At 44.4% G+C, this 23,046-nt stretch overlaps 1 protein-coding gene across 2 annotated transcripts in view; it reads right to left on the bottom strand.

Moving 5' to 3' along the window:
* Positions 1-544: 544 nt before the first annotated feature.
* The window catches only part of LOC147115297 (eukaryotic translation initiation factor 3 subunit E), a 178,107-nt gene continuing 155,605 nt past the window's right edge, over positions 545-23,046 (bottom strand). The window contains exons 12-13 of one of the 2 annotated variants that reach the window (XM_085993719.1): positions 18,636-18,770; positions 545-738 (exon numbers count right to left, since the gene is read on the bottom strand). In XM_085993719.1, the coding sequence (XP_085849845.1) occupies positions 700-738; positions 18,636-18,770 (174 nt within the window). In that variant the 3' untranslated portion in view covers positions 545-699. Of the gene's footprint in view, positions 739-18,635; positions 18,771-23,046 lie in introns of those variants that run through there. The other variant, XR_015079108.1, reaches the window with a different exon arrangement.

Raw genomic sequence — 23,046 nt, 5'->3', positions numbered from 1 at the left:
TACTCGAACCCTCTTGCTACAAAGGCCAACATACCATTTGCCTTCTTAACCGCCTGCTGCACCTGCATGCTTACCTTCAGCGACTGGTGCACAATAACACCCAGGTCTCTTTGCACTTCCCCTTCTCCCAGCAGTGGTGTGAACATTTGACTGTTGAATGGGGAACAAGGTAGCACACCTGCTGGGTTTATATTACTCGCTGAAACTATGCACATCAGTTATGGTTTTTGAGACCACATGAATTGTTGGGTTACTTTTGCTCCTCAATTCCTGTTTATATGCCATAGTTTTAAGTGCAGCACATCATGCAGTCTGCACACAGCACTTGCCCTGGATGCAAACACATTTTACAAACTCTCAATGAAGAAGGCAGGGTACAATGTATCAGCATTTACAATCAGCTTCTCACTGTAGAACACCACTCACTTATTACAAGAGAACAGACCAATTTCCCTTGAAATCCTAATACGGTACAAGAACAGTTTTTATTGAGTGATACAGATTTTGACAGAACTATAAATAACCCTTAAATAAAAAATCAAAAGATTGTAATTTTTTTTTATTTTAAAGTTGACATTTTATTTTATCTACCGATCTATGTAGTTAAAAAAAATGAATCGTTACAAAGATGAACGTCATTTGGTCTGACAAACCAGGACTGATCGGATCTTCAATCTGCACACGTTTCTGTAATTATCTTCAGTAAAAGCCAGAGTCTGCAGTGGTCCAGTTGGGAGCCTGCAAAACAAAAGTCAAATCAAATCCATTAGGAAAAACACAGAAGGGTTATTTAGCACATGTTAAGTGTTGGCATCTTATTAACTGAATGTATTCAGAGTTTAAGATCTTGTCTGTAACACTTCTATACTCCGGCTGTAGTTTGCTGAATAAGGAAATCTGTACCCTGATTAAAGCTGAACAGCCATTACGCTGTCTGCTTAGAATAGCATCTCAGTGTTCCAAGAACCAGATGCCCATAAACAACTAAATTACTGAGTGTCGGAAGTGTTTCAAGAGCAATTAGGTGAACTTCATCACACTGTTTCAGTTCATTATTTTCTTTGCGTCAGCCTCCTAAAATGGGAACTCAAAACATTGTAACTTTCTACAGCTTATGAACAAAACCCAAACTCCTCCGCAGAGTCCTGCTGCAATGGGAGACTCGGGTGGTAATGGTACATTTTTACCCAAGGCACACTCGGAGGCCATGGCTTCTTCACCTCTGAGCAGGAGGAGGCCATTCAGCCCCTCAAGCATGTATCCGCCATTTAATCAGATCATGGCTGATCTGTATCTCGACTCCATAGTAACCCTTAAAAATGCATTCTGCGAATTATTACGGAAATGGCCAGACTGCGCGCACAAACTGGACTATAACCCCAAAGAATATTGCCCTCCCCAAAAAAATATGAGTTTTCCCCCCCCTCAATGAAGCAATATTTCCAAGAAAAGTTACACACAATACGACAAAGCAGATGCAAGGTAATCTCGCCAAAGTGGAGAATTAATAAAACTTCTGTCCTTGTATAGTCCAAATTTAGATGGCAAAGTTCTCCCCAACACTGGAGGCTATGATTCAACGGATCTGGCAGAATAGGGTGCTTGCAAACATACTAGTTAATAATTTTAATCTGGGCAAAGTTTATTTTCGAAAGATCTTGTCCATCAATGGAAACCACCTTATCCAACTTGTGTATGTTCCCTTGCCTGAGGTAAAGGGAACGCCTGTGGAGAGAGAAAAAGTTAACGTTTCAGGTCGATGACCTTTCGTCAAAACTGGAACACGTTATAGAGCTGTAACAGATTTTAAGCAAGGGCAGGGCAAGGTGGGTGGAGGGGGGGGAGGCGGAAGAGAGGAAAGAACAAAAGGTCTGTGATGAGGTGGACAGCAGGAGTGATTAAATGACAAAAGATGAGTCTGGAAGAAGTGTAAATTGAAATGGCAGAATCATTAACAGCTGCCATGTGAAAAAAGGGGCAGAGGTCTGAAATTGTCGAACTCGATGTTGAGTCCAGAAGGCTGTAAAGTGCCTAATCGACAGATGAGGTGCTGTTCCTCGAGCTTTGTTGGAACAGTGTAAGAGACTGAGGGCAGAGTGTCTCAATTTCTCTGCTCCCCTCACTCACTCCAATCTATCTCTCTCTGAACTTGCAGCACTCCGTTCTCTCAGATCCAACCCCAACATTGTCATTAAACCTGCTGACAAGAGTGGCGCTGTTGTTGTTTGGTGAACCGACCTCTCCCTTGCGGAGGCTGAACGGCAACTCTCTGACACATCCTTCTACCTCCCCCTGGACCATGAACCCACTACCGAACATCAAGCTCTCGTTTCCAAGACTGTCACTGACCTCATCTCCTCTGAAGATCTTCCCTCCACGGTCGCCAACCTCAGTTTCCCAACCCCACACAGCCCGCTTCTATCTCCTTCCCAAGATCCACAAACAGACTGCTCTGGTAGACCCATCGTTTCAGCCTGTTCTTGCCCCACAGAACTGATTTCTTCCTTTCTCGACTCTATTTTTTCACCCCTTGTCCAGTCCTACCTACATCCGCGACTCTTCTGACGCCCTCCGCCACTTTAACAGTTTCCAGTTTCCAACCGTCACCTTTTCACCATGGACATCCAATCTCTCTACACCTCCATCCCCCACCAGGAGGCCTGAGGGCGCTCCGCTTCTTCCTTGAACAGAGGCCCGACCAGTCCCCATCCACCACCATCCTCCTCTGCCCGGCCGAACTTGTTCTCACACTGAACAACTTCTCCTTTGACTCCACTCACTTCCTCCAAATTAAAGGTGTTGCTTTGGGAACCCGCATGGATGCTAGCTATGCCTGCCTTTTCGTCAGATATGTGGAACATTCTTTGTTCCAGTCCTGCTCAGGTCCCCTCCCTCGCCTCTTTTTCTGGTACACTGATTACTGTATCAGTGCCGTTTCCTGCTCTTGCCCTGAACTAGAAAATTTCATTCACTTTGCTTCCAATTTCCACCATTCCCTCACCTTCACATGGTCAATCTCCGACTCTTCAGTCTCCATTTCTGGAGATAGGCTATCGACAAACATCCCCTATAAGTCCACTGACTTCCACAGCTACCTGGACTACACTTCCTCCCACCCTGCTTCCTGCAAGGACTCTATTCTATTCTCCCAGTTTCTGGTCTCCATCGCATCTGTTCTGACGATGCTAGTGCTTCCGATATGTCTTTTTCCTCAACCGAGGATTCCCCTCTACCATGGTTGACATGGCCCTCAACCGTGTCTGTTCCATTTCCTGCACTTCCCTTGTCCTCACCTTTCACCCCACCAACCTCCACATTCAACGGATCATCCTCCACCCCCAGCGTGATTCCACCACCAAACACATCTCCCCTCCCCTTTCAGCATTCCGAAGGGACCGCTCCCACCTTGACACCTTGGTCCACTCCTCAATTACCCCCAACACCCTCTCCCCTTCCACCAGCACCTTCCCATGCAAGCGCAGGAGATGCAACACCTGCCCTTTTACCTCCTCCCTTCCCACTGTCCAGGGCCCCAAACACCCCTTCCAGGTGAAACAGCGATTTACTTGTACTTCTGGTCATTTAGTATACTGTATTCGCTGCTCACGATGCAATCTCCTCTACATTCTTGCGGAACACCTCCGTTCAGTCCGTAAGCATGACCCCGAGCTTCTGGTCGCTTGTCACTTTAATTCTCCGCTCCACTCCCACTCTGACACCTCTGACCTCGGCCTCTTACACTATTCCAACGAGCTCAACGTAAGCTCGAGGAACAGCACCTCATCTTTCGATTAGGCACTTTACAGCCTTCTGGACTCATCGAGTTCAACAGTTTCAGACTATAACCTCTGCCCCTAATTTTTCCACATAGCAGCTGTTGATGATTCTGCCATTCTCATTTACACCTCTTCTAGACTCATCTTTTGTTTCTCTACTTGTCCCATTACCATTTCCTTTTGCTTTGTACAGTACTATCATAGGAAAATAGGAATAGGAGTAGACCCTTGAGCCTGTTCCGCCATTCAATGAGATCATGGCTGATCTGCGACCTAACTCCATATACCCACCTTTGGCCCAGATCCCTTAATACCTTTGGTTAACAAAAAGCTATCAATCTCATTTAAAATTAACAATTGATCTAGCATCAATTGCCATTTGTGGAAGAGAGTTCCAAACTTCTACCACCCTTTGTGTGTAGAAGAATTTTCTAGTTTCACTCCTGAAAGGCCTGGCTCTAATTTTTAGACTCTGCCCCCTAGTCCTAGAATCCCCAGCAGAAATGGTTTCTCTCTATCTACCCTATCTGTTCCCCTTAATATCTTAAACTTCGATCAGAACACCCCTTAATCTTCTAAATTCTAGGGAATACAACCCTAGTTTGTGTAATCGCTCCTCGTAACTTAACCCTTGAAGCCCGGGTATCATTCTGGTAAACCTACGCTGCACTCCCTCCAAGGCCAATATATCCTTCCTAAGGTGTGATGCCCAGAACTGCTCACAGTGCTCCAGGTGTGGTCTAACCGGGGTTTTGTATAGCTGCAGCATAACTTCTACCCCCTTGTATTCTAGTCCTCTAGATATAAAGGCCAACATTCCATTAGCAAGAGATGTTCCCTTTTCAAAAGCAAAATAATTTTTGATTATTTTCTGTACCAGTTCATGACATTTTAATGATCTATGTACCTGGACCCCCGAGTCTCTTTGAACCGCCAGTGTTTTTAGTTTTTCACCATTTAGAAAGTCCCCTGTTCTATCCTTTTTGGGCTCAAAGTGGATTTGCTTACACTGAAATCCATTTGCCACAGTTTTTCCCATTCACTTAATCTGTCAATATCATCCTTTTTGTCATTTAGTCACTCCTGCCTCCCACCCCAGCAGAGACCTTCCCTTTTGTCCTTTCCTTCCCCCCCCCCCACCACCCCTTTCCCCACCCCTGCACTTGCTTAAAATCTGTTACATCTCTAACTTTTTCCAGTTCTGATGAAAGGTCATCGACCTGAAACGTTAACCATGTTTCTCTCTCGCTCCACAGATGCTGCCTGACCTGCTGAGTATTTCCAGCATTTTCTGTTTTTATTTCAGATTTCCAGCATCTGCAGTTCCAAGAGTCCAGGCTGCTGCCATTTATTCCGTTAAACCTGGCTTTCTACCCTTTGCAGCAGACTCGGAAACCCGGGTAAATCTAGGTAGACCAATCTGCTACTGGACGGCAGAGAGCAAACTGAACAGTTGGCACCCAGAACTGGAGCGAAAACAGTATAAAAGCAGCTTGAAACAAACAGATGCAATGGACATCAACAGAGAGCCTAAAATCACACAATGTATTCCAATAAAATTTCTATTAATGGCATCTGGGTGCCACTCGGTGTACAAATCCTCGATTCAATAAGGGCCCAGAAATTCCGTGCGCAGCCCTCCCGCGGGCGGAGGGCTGCGATTTGGAAAGATCTCCGCCTGGACCGGAGGGCTCCCGGGAGGTGCAGAATTCCGTTGCTGTGCCTCTTCAAACTGCTGGTCATAGAGTCATAGAGTTTTACAGCGCAGAAAGAGGCCCTTCGGCCCATCGTGTCTGCGCCGTCCATCAATCCCTGTCCAGTCTAACCCCATTTTCCAGCATTTGGTCCATAGCCTTGTATGCAATGGCATTTCAAGTGCCCATCTAAATGCTTCTTGAATGTTGTGAGGGTTCCTGCCTCTACCACCCTTTCAGGCATTGAGTTCCAGCTTCCAACCACCCTCTGGGTGAAAAAGTTCCTCCTCAAATCCCCTCTAAATCTCCTGCCCCTTACCCTGAATCTATGCCCCCTTGTTATTGACCCCCCTACTAAGGGGAAAAGTTCCTCTTTATCTACCCTATCTATGCCCCTCATCATTTTGTACACCTCAATCAGGTCCCCCCTCAGCCTCCTTTGCTCCAAGGAAAACAACCCCAGCCTGTTTAGTCTTTCTTCATAGCTGAGGCGCTCCATCCCAGGTAACATCCTGGTGAATCTCCTCTGTACCCTCTCCAAAGCAATCACATCCTTCCTATAGTGAGGCGACCAGAACTGCACACAGTACTCCAGCTGTGGCCTCACCAGCGTTTTGTACAGCTCCATCATAACCTCCCTGCTCTTATATTCTATGCCTCTGCTAATGAAGGCAAGTATCCCATATGCCTTTTTAACCACCTTATCTACCTGTTCCGCTGCCTTCAGGGATCTATGTACATGTACACCAAGGTCCCTCTGACCCTCTGTACTTCCTAGGGTCCTACCACTCATTGTGTATTCCCTTGCCTTATTTGTCCGTCCAAAATGCATCACCTCGCACTTTTCAGGGTTAAATTCCATTTGCCACTTTTCCGCCCATCTGACCAACCCGTTAATATCATCCTGTAGCCTGAGGCTTTCCTCCTCGCAATTTACCACCCCACCAATTTTCGTGTCATCCGTGAACTTACTGATCATACCCTTTACATTCTCATCCAAATCATTAATGTAGATCACAAACAGCAAGGGACCCAGCACCGATCCCTGAGGTACCCCACTGGACACAGGCTTCCAGTCACAAAAGCAACCTTCGACCATCACCTTCTGCCTCCTGCCACTCAGCCAGTTTAGGATCCAACGCGCCAAGGCCCCTATTACCCTATTATTTTCACACTTTTCTGAGATTTGCCTACATATCTGTTCCTCTATCTCCCCCTGACTGTTTGGGGGCCTATAGTACACTCCCAGCAAAGTGCTTGACCCCTTTTTGTTTTTAAGTTCTACCCATATGGCCTCATTAGAGGAACCCGCTAATATATCATCCCTCCTTACAGCAGTAATTGACTCCTTAATTAATATTGCAACACCCCCTCCCCTTTTACACCCCCCTCTGTCTCGCCTGAAGATTCTATACCCCGGAATATTCAGCTGCCAGTCCTGACTCTCCCTCAACCATGTCTCCGTGATAGCAACAATATCGTACTCCCATGTGTTCAACAACTTCAGTTCATCCACCTTATTTGCAAGACTCCTTGCATTAAAATAAATGCCTTCCAGCCCTGCCATATTCCCTTTTGCCTTCACAACTTTGCTCCGCCTTCCCTGCTGACTTGTTTTTTCCTCCGTATTTGGCTGTACATCACCCCCTGCTATAGCCCCACTCTGTATCCCACCCCCCTGCCGAGTTAGTTTAAACCCCCCCCCAGCAGTGCTAGCAAACCTCCCCGCAAGGATATTGGTTCCCCTCTGGTTCAGGTGTAAACCGTCCGACTTGTACAAGTCCCACCTGTCCCAGAAGCAGACCCAGTGATCCAGGAAACTAAAGCCCTCCCTCCTGCACCATCCCTTTAGCCACGCATTCATCTGTTCTATCCTCCCATTCCTATACTCACTAGCACGTGGCACCGGGAGTAATCCAGAGATTACAACCCTTGAGGTCCTGCTCTTTAATCCTTCACCTAGCTCCCTAAATTCTTGGTGTGCAGTGCTTGTGTATCCCAGGTATTCCGGTTTTCAGCGCATGCGCAATGCATGCCTAAAACCGGCACTTCCGTTGGCCCTACGGGTGAGTACACAGCACGTACATACCGGTAGGGAACGGAATTTATGGGCCATTGTATTTATTGTGATGTCACTGTTTTCTCAAAGTAAAAGGAAAAACAAGGAATAAATTTCAGCTCAAATATTACCGACTTGTACAGTGCACATTTATAATAAGCTGGTCGGAAAACGCACTCCGCAGGCTACATAGACTCGCAGATTTTGGTTGCACGGCTCACTATGAACAATTCTACAGAGGCAAGGGGAAAAGCGGCTGGGGACTGAGCTCCAGAACAGGAAAAACTGCAACAACAAAAAAGGAAAGCCACTCACTAGGCAAAATTTCTCAGCTCTCCATCATACAGTGGGACACCTGAAGGCATCTCAATAGTGGCCTGGCCTCCAAATTCCCCCTCTTGGCCAAGTATGCCCAGAGCTTCATCTGATGGTGGAAGTGTTTTTGAAGGCACTCAGTACAAGGGGAAGTAGGTGGGACGCTGTATGTTACCACGCCAAAACAGAGGATAACGCCAACAATCTGTGTCACTCCACTACTTTCAATCTCCAACACGGATAGAAATTAAATCAAATTCGATTGGAAATGAGACTCACTGAAATAAGTGTAAAGTCTTTCACAGTAGAATCAACATCTACAACAGATAAACAGTTAACAGTACGTAATGCACAATATTTCCAATTTCTCAACAAATGTGTGCCAAACTAGTTCCAAATTTCAGTTCTGGGCTGTAAGGAAATTCTTATGGCATGCGTCCATGTTAGTTATGAGCTGGTACTTTTTAACAGAATGCCATAAACAACCCTAACCTTTCCACTACACCCAGTCAATATTGTTCTGACCAGTAAGCAGTAACACACTGCATGAATTAAGGTAATACCTCACAGGAGAAGCTTGACTTGTTAAGCCAAGGAAAACTGCTCATTTCAGTAAAATTTACAATATACAGAAGGGTCTTCGCACTGTGTCAAAGGTTATGAACACTGTTCAGCTAACCAGCTGTTGCAGGACTGATGTAGCAATCAGAACAAGTGCAAAATGACTACCATATGCATTCAGTGGCCTTTCAGACATATTTAGCTCCAGCTTGTTAATAACTGTCACCGTCTCAAAACTAAAAATACATTAGGTATGCAGTTTATAAATCCGCATGAGAAAATAGGTCCTTTCCTCCACATCCACCATTAACCGTGTAACAACCAAACAAGGTTCAATTTGCACAATTATGAAATGGGGAGTACAACAAACTTTCACAGCCCTTCAAACCTTTATTCGTCAGTAACAATCCTTGTAGGGGTCCAATTACATAGAATATACAGAACAGAAACAGGCCATTTGACCCAACCAGTCCATGCCGGCGTTTATGCTCCACTCGTTCCTCCCATCTTAGCTCATCTAGCTATCGTGTGGAGATGCCGGTGTTGGACTGGGGTGGACAAATGTAAGAAATCACACAACACCAGGTTATAGTCGAACAGCTTTATTTGAAATCTCCACACAGTTGCGGCCGGACCTGCTGTGATTTCCAGCAAAAAAAAATGTTTTTTGTCTGTTTTTTTGTTTTTCATACAGACCCCAGCATCTGCAACATTTGACCCCTTGTGACCCCACCTCATTGCTCTTTGATGTAATGTTTTCCTGACTGACCTGTTTGGACACCATTTACACCTTTGATTGCTGTGATTATCTCTCTGCCGAGGTGTGATAAATGGCAGTTAGAAAGATTACCTGTAAACATCTGACATTATTCTCTGACTATATAAGCTGTGTCTTTATGCATCTCTCCACTTCACCTGACGAAGGAGCAGCGCTCCGAAAGCTTGTGATTTCAAATAAAGCTGTTGGACTATAACCTGTTGTGTGATTTCTTACATTCATCTAGCTATCAGCATAACTCTCTATTCCCTTCTCCCTCATGTGTTTATCTAGCTTTCCCTTAAATGCATCTATACTATTCATCTCAAACACTCCCTGTGGTAGTGAGTTCCACATTCTCACCACTCTCTGGGTAAAGAAGTTTCTTCTGAATTCCCTATTTGATTTCTTGGTGACTATTTTATATTGATGGCCTCTAGTTTTGCTCTTCCCCACAAGCGTCTGTGCCTACTCTATCAAAACCTTTCGTAATTTTAAAGACCTCTATTAGGTCACCCCTCAGCCTTCTCTTTTCATGAGAGGAGAAATCCAGGTTGCTCATCCTTTCCCGATAGGTATAATCTCTCAGTTCTGGTATCATCCTTGTAATCGTTTTTGCACCCTCTCCTCCTTTTTATAATATGGAGACCAGAACTGTTCACAGTACTCCAAGTGGGAGTGAAAGAGGCTTCTTTCCAGCACGTAAAGTAGGCTTACAAAAGTTGAAATCTCTCAACTGTCTACAATGTTTTTTGGGGGTAGATTTTCCATATTTTCTTCCTTACCTCATTTCATTTTATATTTGCCCATAATTCATGGAACTTGATGACTCTTTCCTAACTTTACTCAGTGTCTACGTTTCACTCTGAATTAGCTTCTATCCAAATCTGCTCATTCATCTCTTAATCTGCCCAGTGCGACCTGTGTCCCAGTTTGCCACTCTGCTAATTCCTCTACATCCACCTCTTTCTGCTTCTCCACTGATGTTACAGCTCCATTTCCAGGGTGGATATTTACATGTATCCCATTGTGTTGATCCTGATGTAGCCCTCAAACCAGGACACCCAGGAGTATGATAAATATGGAACAATCGAGGATCCCTGGTAAAACTGTGATCTTGTTATGCTTGGGAGGATGAAATCCATTGTGGACAGGATATTGAAGAGCCAAATTCCATTTTATACCTTGCTCCAGAGCAAAGGACAGGCTGAATATCTGCTTAAAAGTTGTTGATCTCTAACATGTTCTGATGAAAGGTCACAGACCTGAAACGTTAGCTCGTTTCTCTCTCTGCAGATGCTGCCTGACCTGCTGAGTATTTCCAGCATTTCCTGTTTTTATTTCAGATTTCCAGCATCCGCAGTATTTTACTATTGTTTTATAGGGGATAAAAACTACTGGCCAATTCAGGAAAAACTCTGGAAAATTCCCCTCAGAGTCTCAGTGATCAAGCAGCTCCCAGCTAACTAGCAACTTACCCTCTCTAACTAGAAGTGTTCTCTTCTCTCAAGACCGTGTCAAGCTGCCTTTTAAAGGAGTGTTAACGTCCCCTAACTCATCACATGCTTCAGTCATGTATTCCAGAGAGCTCTGACTGCAAAGAGAAATACTTCTTGGCATCTAAGCTATCTCTTGGCCTAACAATTTTATAGACATACTCTCAATCATTCCTATCCATCTCAAGCAACCTATTCAAACTGACCAAATCCAATCGCTTCATTTTTAAAAAATTCAATCACCTCCCCTATAAGCCTGCAATACTCCAAAGTAAATATCAGGAAACTCTCGATTTACCGGCACCTAAAAAACCCCCCGGAAATCTCTGTTAACCGGCAAAATTCAGGAGTAGGTTCAGGTAAGTTTTACTTCATATTAGTGGCCGTTCCTGGCTCTGTGGCTGTGTAAACGGGGTTCCTGCACCTGTTGCTAAGCAACAGGGAAGCCTGGATTTGTTGCTGTGTACAGAGCTCTCGTACCTTTTACTATACCTCTCTGTAATCCGGACTTTTTGATAAACCGGCACCACGCCGGTGCAAAAAGAGTTTCCTGTAGCCGCAAAATTTAAGATAATTGGCAAAAAAAGCCTGGGGTGGGAAGATGAGAATTTTTTTTATTTTTTAAACGCAGCGAGTTATGGTGATCTGAAATGCACTGCCTGAAAGGGTGGTGGAAGCAGATTCAACAGTAACTTTCAAAAGAGAATTGGATAAATACTTGAAAAGGAAAAGTTTGCAGGGCTGTGGGGAATTGAGCAGGGGAGTGGGTAGCTCTCTCAAAGAGCCAGCACAGGCCGAATAACGCGCTGTGAGATTCTATAGAGTTCCAGAACATGAATTGCATCCCCCCCCCCCCCCCAAAGGCTCAAGGGATGAACATAAATAAGTTGGGGATTTGCTGTTTGTTTTTTCATCAGTGTTTACACTTCAGGAAACTGAGCAACATTAGAATTCCCCTCGAGGTGAAAGCCAGTGGGAGAAAGGCAGAAATGTTGATCAGAACATTCTTGCTTCCTGGCAGCACACAAAATCTAGAAATGCCCATATTAAAGTGAAGTGAAGCATGAAATCCACCTTTTTAAAAAAAGGGGGAATAAAAAGCTCCCTTGCTGTTAAAAATGCATTAATTTAAGAGCAAGGTGACTATATTGTGAACTATTTTTACATCTGGTAAATCATACAAATTGAGAGGCATGGTAGAAATCAGACTGCTCGGGGTGATGTACTGTAACATTAAACAGGTTGTGGAGCTGGACCGCCAGCATTACATTCTAATCAGTGTCGAGAATCATCCAATAGAAGCATACAACGCAGGTCCTGCTCCCTTATAACCAGAATCCCAGGTTAACACGCTAGTCTCAAGATAATTCCCTGATTTACATCAATACCCCAAGAATAGGCAGGCACAGGAGTGCTTTGGCCAATTGGTTTGGAAAGGCCACTTTCAATTGCAGATGATGACATAAATGTTTCTTATTTTACTTTACGGGATGTGGGCGTCGCTGGCGAGGCCAGCATTTACTGTCTATCCCTAATTGCCCTTGAGAAGGTGGTGGCGTGCCACCTTCTTGAACCACAGCAGTCCGTGTCCGTGGGGGAGTCCAGAACCAGGGGTCAGTCTAAGGATAAGGGGTAAGCCATTTAGGACAGAGATGAGGAGGAATTTCTTCACCCAGAGAGTGGTGAACCTGTGGAATTCTCTACCACACAAGGCAGTTGAGGCCAACTTATTAAATATATTCAAGGAGTTAGATATAGAAACATAGAAGATAGGAGCAGGAGTAGGCCATTCGGCCCTTCGAGCCAAATGGCTTATTTCTTAAGGCTAAAGGGATCAAGGGATATGGGGAGAAAGCAGGGACAGGGTACTGAATTTGGATGATCAGCCAGGATCTCATTAAATGGCGGAACAGGCTTGAGGGGCCGAATGTTCTTCTATGTTTCTATGTGTGGTGACGTTGCCCCCACAGTGCAGTTAGGTAGGGAGTTCCAGGATTTTGACCCAGCGACGATGAATGGCCAGGATATGTCCAAGTCGGGATGGTGTGTGAAATGTCTCAAGCAAGAACATAAGAATGTCAGAGTTAAGAAAAGGAGGTGATTTACATACAGTCCAGCACCACAATGCTCAACCTTCCCACATCTTCAATATTCAAGAGGACTCCTTAGTGATAACTCTTGGTCACCTCCTCCACAAAATGCGCACCATTGTCAGAAATCAAGGACTGAACAATGAATTCGTAAATACAATTATCTATTTATAAAAGAGAGCGGAGTGAATTGGGGTATTTAGGGCCCTATTTACTCTTTAATGAAGTTGTTAAAACCAGTCCTATCAATATAAATGGTTACTTTAATTTAAAGTAGCTGCTTCCTTAAGAGCCAAGATCTCATAGTCGAAGCAGCACTCAGACAAGACCAATATGCTGAAATGAACCCTCCGTGATGCAGCGCCGGCACTGAGCTGCTAAAATAAGAGTTGGGGCAGTCCATCTGTCACTGGCCTCTGTCGGGGCAACTCTTGAATTTGCCACTCAATGAGAGAAGAGAAAGAATTTGCATTTAAATAGTGCCTTTCCCGACCTCCGAACTTCCCAAAGCGCCTCACAGCCAATACGGTACTTTTGAAGTGTAGTCACCGTTACAGTGCAAGACGGTATCTAAAAGAGGTGCAACGTAACTCTCCCTCAGATTCTCCCTCCTCCTTCCCCCATTTTTGTTAGGCAAGGGTTACGGAACTAAGGCGGGTGGATGGAGTTAAGATACAGATCAGTCATGATATGATTGAATGGTGGAACAGGCTCGAGGGGCTGAATAGCCTCCTCCTGTTCTTATGTTGCTAGAAAGTCACCCGCCTGCACGATACACGTCCTCAGCAGCTTCAACAAGACCAACTTGCTACGTGGGGAAACCATCCACACAACCTTGTCGACAATTACACGTTATGTAGCTACTAACCCAACAGAAAGTGTCATTTAAACCAAAAGCTCGCAGGTTTTCAGAAAAATCTGTGCCCAGTCTTCACGGTGAAGGATACCTGGTATGACGGCACAGCTCCTTAGCAAAGATTTTGATTTTCAAAAAATCCTCTGATAAAGTGCGACGAGGGACGCGGACTAAATCAAATCCCGTGGTGTCAAGGCTGCTATCGCACAATGGATCTCAAACTGGCACTGGACTCATGCCTGGAAAAGGACGAGACTACGGCAGAAGGAACGATAAGATTTTGGGTAATAACCAACAACTTCCGGGCCTCCTGGTGCTTGCTTGATCACCTTTGAGGGGTTGAAGAAGTTTTGACAGATTCCCTGAATTGATTTCTATGTTTTTTGCCTCTCCCAAGAGGTGGGCGGGGTGGAAGGACAAATCCAGTCAGAAATGGGGCTAACGCACATGGGCCCAATGGCCTTTTTCCTTGTCCGGAATACATAACATGTGGTAGCAAAGCCCCCAATTTCTTAATGGGCAAGAAACACAAACATGACAAAGTGTGAAGTGCAACAAATTCAAGAAAGGTCCAAGGAGGAAGGAAGGAAGCTGGTATATTGTTGTGAATTTGGGTCTATCATAGATATCAGCGAAAAGGAAAATTATGCAGGGCTGTGGCACTACAGGAAACTTTGGTTTATCCGGAGGTTGTATGGCCGGAAACCTCGATCTAACGGCAGAAATCAGCAGCCGTTTTGTTAGGTTTTTTTTTCTTCTCCTAGCATTTTTTTTTTTTTTTAAAACAGTCAGTCTCTGGAAAGCCTCTCTGAAGCTGTTGCTAAGCTACAGAGACGCTTCCAAGGTACGGGCCGACTGTTTACAAGCTGTTGCTAAGCAACAGTGTTTGTTGTCAGATACGGAGATGAAAACCTCCGTATCCTTCAACATTAGCGCTGGTCTGTCCGGAAGTTTTCATAGATCGGCATCACGCCGGTCCCGGATATCGCGAAGTTTCCTGTAATTGGCTAAGTCTTTAAATGAGCTGGTATAGGCATGATGGGCCAAATGGCCTCCTTCTATGCTGTATGAGTCTATGATCTTCTTGGGTTTAGTGGCACTAGGCACTCCTAGAAGTGGTCTGAGGACCTTACTTTTGAGAGTAGATTCATACTGGCCGATATCTACTTAAACAAACTGGACCCTAGATGATCTAACAGTAGATGAGACAAAGTTCGGTTTGAATCATTAAGCTGCTTCATTTCACAGTAAAGTGAACATACAATACTTACAACCAGGTTCACTTAGTTCAATAGATACACTTCATCTCTATGCCAAAACATAAAAATAATGAACACGCTACATTGCCTGGTGGTTACATCATTTTGGCAGTGTTTCTGTGCTTGATCGCTGGAGGAGGGACCAAGCCATTCAAGTCAAATACAAGCATATCAGATTTGTTCATATAGGTCTAATTAGCAGTTTTAAAATAAAAATTCACAGGTTACTTAAATCTGCTTGGTCCTAGTCATAAAGGGCGTTTAGCAACTTTCATTCAACTCAAATAAAGCCGGCCAAATAGCTTCCATAAATGGTGAGAGGAGAGGAGAATATTAGTTATATCCCAGTTTAGCAGAACAGTTGCAAACTATTATTTTCCAGTTCATAAAGATCTAGCTAAGCTCAAGGATTACGATAAAAAGGTTACTGCTTGTTCTTTAGTACTTCATTAATTTATTTGGCATTTGAAGCTGAAGCAAGATGTTATTCAGCCACCTTCTAGAGAGGCAGATCACAAGACCCCTTGGCTGTACCAGGAACCAAAATAAGTTGGCGAGGATTTTCTGTTTGTTCCTTGGGCACACTCTGAACTTAGACAAATATCTGGGCAAGTGAAAACGCTCTCTCTGGGACATGAGCTGTTAGGACTCACCTACGAGCATTGCCAAACACAGAAGAAAAAGAACTTGCACTACGACAGCGCCTTCCACAGCCTCAGGACGTCCCAAAGCACTTCACAGCCAATGAAGTACTTTTTGGATTGTCGTCACTGTTGTAAGGTAGGGAACGCGGCAGCCAATTTGTACACAGCAAGCTCCCACAAACAGCAATGTGATAATGACCAGTTAATCTGTTTTAGTGATGTTGATTGAGGGATAACCATTGGCCAGGACACCAGGGATAATTCCCTTGCTCTTCTTCGAAATAGTGCCGTGGGATCTTTTATGTCCACCTGAGAGAGCAGACGGGGCCTCCGTCTAACGTCTCATCCGAAAGACGCCACCTCTGACAGTGCAGCACTCCTTCAGTACTGCACTGGAGTGTCCGCCTAGAAGCCAAAAATATCTAGATTTTAAAACAAAAAAGAACCCCTCCAAAAATGTTAACTGCCCCCTCTCTCTCTCAATAAGCAAGACACAAAATATGATCTGCAATTGAAAGTCAACATTGATGACTACGCAGAAGACAAAAGCACAATGGAAACCTTCACAAACTTTAAAAAGGCTGTAGAAAGAAAGAAACTGTACGCAAGATGAATTGACTGAGGAAGAAGTGAAGTAAAACTTGGAGTAGGGCCTGGTGGAAGGTCCGTGCTTGCACAACAGATGTGTCTCAGAAGTGTTTCCTTCCTTCTAGGTGGCAGCCTTCTAATTGGCGCATGGAGACTGAACAAATGAGGATGTACGGCAATTACAAGCATGCCCATTTTGGCTGTACTGGGAAAATACATGGCAAAGAGTATTCCTTTCTCAGCACAGCTGGAGCTTGTTTTGTTGACTGCACAGCTTGTTCACATGCTTCCCCTCGACCCCCAAACTACCGCCCCCTCCCCCCCACCACACAACACAACACCATATTCCCGCCAGGACAGAGAACAATGTGAAGGAAAACAAGAGTCTTCTGACACCAGTATTTAATCATCATGACCAATCCTCTATCCTCACTGGCATTGAATCTCGTCACCGTCCCATCAGATCTGCTAAAGTGAACTGGGCGTGGAGAGCGCTCCAGTGGCGAGGCAGACCAGAGATATTAATGTTTTTATTAAAATGCATGGAACCGATGTACACATCACTCATTGTACTTGTTTCTGAAGTTCCCTTTTAATACCTGCCATTCAAATTCCCCAAAGCAGCTTACAGATGTTTTTTCGATAGTCACACTTATTTCACTTTGTACTTGATAATCAATCACAGCAAATTCAGCTTTACATAACTATGAAGCTCAGCTTTGTTACTGCTTATTAGAACCAGACACGCAAGCAAATAACTTAATATGGATGGAGGGTTGCACGGAGCTCAGCCTTTCTGGGAAATCCCTAGGTAAACAGCGCCTCAGATTCGCAGAGGCTTCATCGCTAGATCTACTATCAGTAGCCAAATGAAGAGAGCGAGAAAAAGTGATCATTATTATTTTCCGGCTGGAAGTAGAGGAAAAATGTCTGGTTCGCAACTCACTGCCCCTTGTGTACACGGGGGGGGGAAAAAACGACTATAAAAAGGGAGAGAATTTGTGCGGGTGAATTTGACCGTTCCTGCCTGTACAGTGTCCTGATATCCCAATGAAAAGTTCATTTTTGCCCAACGGCTGAGAAATGAAATACTGTAGTCACTGTACATGTGTGCGAGATCCAATTTAAGAGAGAACATAATAAGTGAGCAATTTTGCTCATTATTTTTCAAACATAAAATGGGTGCATCCAAAAAGCTGCAACTGAAAGGATGATTGAGAATCTCCAGGGAGAATGTACAGTACACTAGTTGCTGCACTGTGGTGAAAATTGTTTGAGACCTGTTATCCAAATCTTGACAATACCATTTATAAATGGAAAGGGCCATATTTAGATTTTTTGCAATTTCTTTTTCTCTATTATCTCTGTGCTAATTGATGAACATGGATTTAGTTCAATCTGCAGGCTTTTAGCAGGGGTTAGTGATCACAGTTTTAGAATGTTAATTGCTATTTATAACTACAGGAAACTTTGTTATGTCCGGCACCGACGGGACCGAGCTGTTGCCGATCTATCAAAACTGCCGGACATACAAAGTTAACGTTGAAGCATACGGAGATTTTCATCTCCGTATCTGACAACAAACACTGTTGCTTAGCAACAGCTTCAAACAGTCGGCCCGTACCTTGGAAGCGTCTCTGTAGCTTAGCAACAGCTTCAGAGAGACTTTCCAAAGCCTGACTGTTGGGGAAAAAAAAGCCACGAGAAGAAAAACAACCTAACAGAACGGCTCCTGATTTCTGCCGGTAGATCGAGGTTTCTGGACATACAACCTCCGGATAAACCAAAGTCTCCTGTATTGCGCTGTATGATTTCTGTGGTCTACAAATGTTCACAATTTTGGACTAAAAGTGGTAACATATTTAAGGTAAAAGAACAGGTGGGATTAAAGGTAGCGTTTAAGAATAGGTAATTAACTAATTGTAATTTACCAAACCCGGTCTAATGTAGCATGGTCTGCACTCTCCCTCAACACTGCTGCCCATGTCCTAACTCGCACCAAGTCCCGTTCGCCCATCACCCCTGTGCTCGCTGACCTACATTGGCTCCCAGCTAAGCAACGCCTCGATTTCAAAATTCGCATCCCTGTTTTCAAATCCCTCCATGGTCTCCCCCCTCCCTATCACTGTAACCTCCTTCAGCACCACCACCCCCCGCCCTGAGATATCTGCGCTCCTCTAATCCTGCCCTCTTGAGGATCCCTGATTATAATTGCTCAACCATTGGTGGCCGTGCCTTCTGTTGCCTGGGCCCTAAGCTCTGGAATTCCCTGCCTAAAGCTCTCCGCCTCTCTCTCTCCTCCTTAAAAACCTACCTCTTTGACCAAGCTTTTGGTCACCTGCCCTAATTTATCCTTATGTGGCTCGGTGTCAAATTTTTGTGTTAAAATACTCCTGTGCAGTGCCTTGGGACGTTTTACGATGTTAAAGGTGCTATATAAATACAAGTTGTTGTTGTTGTTGTACATCTGCCCGGTGTAGATGCTCATCTGGGGACTCTGTTGTCCACAGGCTACGCTTAAAGCCGTTAACAGTGCTCACCTCGGTCCTGTTGTTTTGATTCATTTTCTTTTCAATGTTCATAGCCAGCATCTGACTCCGAAAAGAGAGGCTCTTTGTTTTCTCGATGACCTGTTGATATGGCGACACCGCGTTGTTTCCCATGACAACGTGCCCCTACAAACAAACAAAAAATGGTTACCAGGACCATTGGACGTTTTCAATGTATTTCACGTGCCCATAACTTGATTCAGCGCATTCAAATAAACCAAAATTTGTCAAAAGATTTTAAATACTTAAAAAAAAACACATGCCTATGCAGAAATTAGTTTATATTTTTGTTCTAATCGAAAATGTGAAAACTTGCGTATGCAAAATTCTGAGGTTACTAATATTTACATTGATACATTTAAAATGGAGGTTGAACTTAGCAATTCTCATTAGCATTGCATGCACAGATCTTAGCCTTCAATACAAAGCCCAGAGACCACACCTGAACTATTGTGAACAGTTTTGGTCTCCTTACCTAAGGAAGGATATACTTGCCATAGAGCGAGTGCAACGAAGGTTCACCAGACTGATTCCTGGGATGGGGGGATTGTCCTATGTGGAGAGATTGAGTGGACTCGGCCTATATTCTCTAGAGTTTAGAAGAATGAGAGGTGATCTCATTGAAACATACAAAATTCTTACAGGGCTTGACAGGGTAGATGCAGGGAGGATGTTTCCCCTGGCTGGGGCGTCTAGAACCAGGGGTCACAGTCTCAAAATAAGGGGTCGGCCATTTAGGACTGAGATGAGAAGAAATTTCTTCACTCAGAGGGTGGTGAATCTTTGGAATTCTCTGCCCCAGAGGGCTGTGGAGGCTCAGTCGTTGAGTATATTCAAGACAGAGATCGATAGATTTTTGAATATTAAGGGAATCAAGGGATATGGGGATAGTGCAGGAAAGTGGAGATGAGGTAGATGATCAGCCATGATCTTATTGAATGGTGGAGCAGGCTCGAAGGGCGAAATGGCCTACTCCTGCTCCTATTTCTTATGTTCTTATTAAAATATATCCTTTCAAAATGGCACTCAACAGCATAGTTAAGAAAATATGTGTCAATTAGCCACCTGATTTCTTCAACTTTCAAGCCTAAAGTATACCAAATACACACTGTATGACCTTTAATGCGGCAGGGTGCATTCATCTCCACTGTAGCAAATGGTTTCATGACAATCTCCTGAAGAGCCTCGCCTCCAGAACCACGCAGTTTCAGCATTCAGAAACAGTCTGTAAGCTATGGTAGGTTGTCAACACAAATCCTTGCAGCAATTAGAAAAAGTCAAATCTGGTCCTTCAATTGGCAAAAACAGACCCGTTCTTCTTGTTGAGAAATCCGAGAAACTACGATCATAACGAGAGTCTCAGTCTGAAGGAACCTCCGAGGAGTCACCACCACCACTGGTGTTGTCACGAGGAATATTTGTTTTGTCAAAACCCTAGTGAGCAAAAACACCTATAGTACAACCGCATGCAAATTTGGATATTTCCAATGTATTGGTTTACTGCAATTATCTTGGCTCTTTCCATCTGGGTTTTGTTTGCCAGACAAGAAACTCCCTGTTGAGAGGTTAGCAAAGACAGAAACTGTAAAGTCTCCCATTGTGAAAAGCTGCCAACAGATCCATCTCTCAACATTTCAATTCGTAAAATTAAAGTTTTCCCACTAGCCATTGTATGACCTACCCTACTCTGAAAATATATGGCTACGCTAAATGCGCCAGCCAGGCTATGGCTCTGGGTGATCTGCTTACTTCAACATCAGTTAAGGTCATCAGGGGGAGTGGGACTAGCTGAAGTGCTCTTGCATGAAGCCGGCACAGGCTCGAAGGGTCAAATGGCCTCCTTCTGTGCTGTACCCATTCTATGATTCTACGGTTAGCTCAATACTAGTCACCAATCTGAAAAATGCTACCACATAAAAAGTCTTCACACAGCCGCCCCCCCCCACCCACCATTGTTCTGTAGAAGTATAAACCTATATTATTTATCCAAAGATGTGCTGACTATTCTTAAATCCATGATTAAGTCCCGGACAAACCGCAAGACCAACAACCAAGTCAACAGTCCAATCTGCCAGCATTTGACCGGGCAGTCCAAAAATACTACTGTCAACTACACCTACCGAAACATCCACCATCAGACTGAAGGAGGGAGGTGGAGGCTGCGCATTGTACCTCAAGATAATCTTTCTATTTGGACCAGTGCAATCCTACTGTAATGTTTTGATTGATTTCCTTGTATTCTGAAGACACTAGTAATCAATGTACCACTTGGGTTTTGTTGAGAGGGTTACATCATGACCCCTTGCATTGATTAAAGACAGCTCTCGCCAGAGACAGAATTGTTAACTTAGCATCCAGTGCTCCCACTGATGTGGCCATGGCTCCTCTATTTATAGGTATATAGGGATACAGTTAATAAGAGGAAGGTCCTGCACCAGTCAGAAACAACGGGCGAGTGCCTGGCTGTGAACATCCACGTACAACTGCTTGATACTGCTGTGTGCCATAAACAAAAGTCAAGGACAAGAGAAGGCCATTCTCCCATCAAAGCTTATCCCTCGATGAACGAAAGAATTAACTTGCATTTATGTAATGCCATTTATGACTTCAGAATGTCCTAAAGCGCTTTACAGCTTTTGAAGTGTAGTCACTGTTGCAATGTAGGGAAATGCAGTAGCCAACTTGTGTACTGCAAGCTCCCACAAACAGCAATGAGATAAATGACCAGATCATCTGGTGGTGTTGGTTGAGGCATAAATATTGGCTAGGACACCAGAACTCTCTGCTCTTCTTCGTATAATGCCATTAGATCGTTTACATCCACCCGAGAGCAAAAATAGGGCCTCGGTTTAACATGTCATCTGACAGACAGCACCTCTGACACTGCTGCACTCCCTCAGTACGGCACTGAAGTGTCAGCCTAGATTATGTGCTCAAGTGGAGTTGGGTTGAACCCATGAACTTTTGACGTAGAAGTTCGAGTAACACGAACTCACCCAGCCTAGCATCCAACTGCATTTTGAAAGCCCTGAAAGTCTGACTCCATTACTTTACTTGATGGATTCCAAATATTGATCACCCTTGGAGACATGAAATTTCTTTTCATAAGTCTTGTAAATTTCTTTTTCACTAACTTAAATTTGTGCCCTACTGGTCTAACACACCCTAAAGTACTATTTTGGGTTCACTTCATCTATGTGCACCATTTAATACTTTACATACCACAGTGAGGGTCTCTTCCAACCCCTTTAATCATCATCAGCTCTCGAGACTATAAATCTTAAGCATTTCTAATTTCCCCTCATAGCTCATTCCCTTCTCACTTGCATCCCTTTTCAAAGCTGCATTGACCAATGCACTATAAAGCCTCAGCGTAACCTCTGTAAACCTGCAAGGGTATCCCAACATTCTATGGTAGAGACACGTCTGGAGAGGAAGGAATAATCAACACTATTGACAGCAGCAGAGGGGTTGAGGAGAATGGAGTGACAGTTGATTACAGTTGCCTTAAATGCGACGGTGAAAAAGAATGGTGTGCTGTCTCAGAGTGTGGTAAACCACTTTTATCGTTCACTATCATTACACTATGGTTATCACTGTTTATATCGTTACACTATGGTTATCACTGTTTACACTGTTGTATCACTACACAAGGTCACCTCTTGTCACGCTGTTATACCTGGACTGACCACAGCTGACTCCGCCCATGACTCCGCCTGCTTGCCCAGGTATAAAGGTGGTCGACTGGCTGGTATTCCTCCTTGTTGGACCCGATCACCCACGAGGGTGGGCTCTGTTATTTAGCCAATAAAAACCTATAGTTACTATCTTAACTCGTCGCTTTTCATTGGATGAATTGATAGGTATATCAATTTTATTGGCTAAATTTTGAAATGAGTGGATCGGAGCAGCCAAACGACCAGCTACAACAGCCGGCCTGGCTGCGAGCCCTCCGACCGGCGTACCTGGATCTAAACCCACAGGCAGCGAACTCAGCCCTCGACTTCAAACACTGGCTGAGCTGTTTCGAATCCTACCTGGGAGAATCCGGCGTGCCTCCGGGATCCAAACTAAGAGGTCTGACCGCCCAAGTGAGCCCTAAAGTATTGGCACTCATCCAGGACCTTACTACATACGAGGACGCCCTCAACCGGCTGAAAGAACAGTACCGGAGCCCGGTAAACTCTATGTATGCCAGACATCTCCTAAGATCCCGCTCGCAACAGCCAGGAGAGTCTGTAGATGAATTTTTACGGGCGCTACAAACACTCGGCAGGGACTGTGACTTTAAAGCTGTAACGGCTGCAGAAAATACTGAAGGGAATATCCGCGATGCCTTCGTGAAAGGCCTTCGGTCCGACTACTCACGGCAAAGACTGCTCGAATCAAAGGACCTCGACCT

The sequence above is a fragment of the Somniosus microcephalus genome, chromosome 7 (assembly GCF_052327205.1).
Source record: "Somniosus microcephalus isolate GS21.2 chromosome 7, FLI_Smic_1.0, whole genome shotgun sequence".
NCBI classification, from domain to species: domain Eukaryota; kingdom Metazoa; phylum Chordata; class Chondrichthyes; order Squaliformes; family Somniosidae; genus Somniosus; species Somniosus microcephalus.
This window is presented reverse-complemented; position numbering and strand designations above follow the sequence as displayed.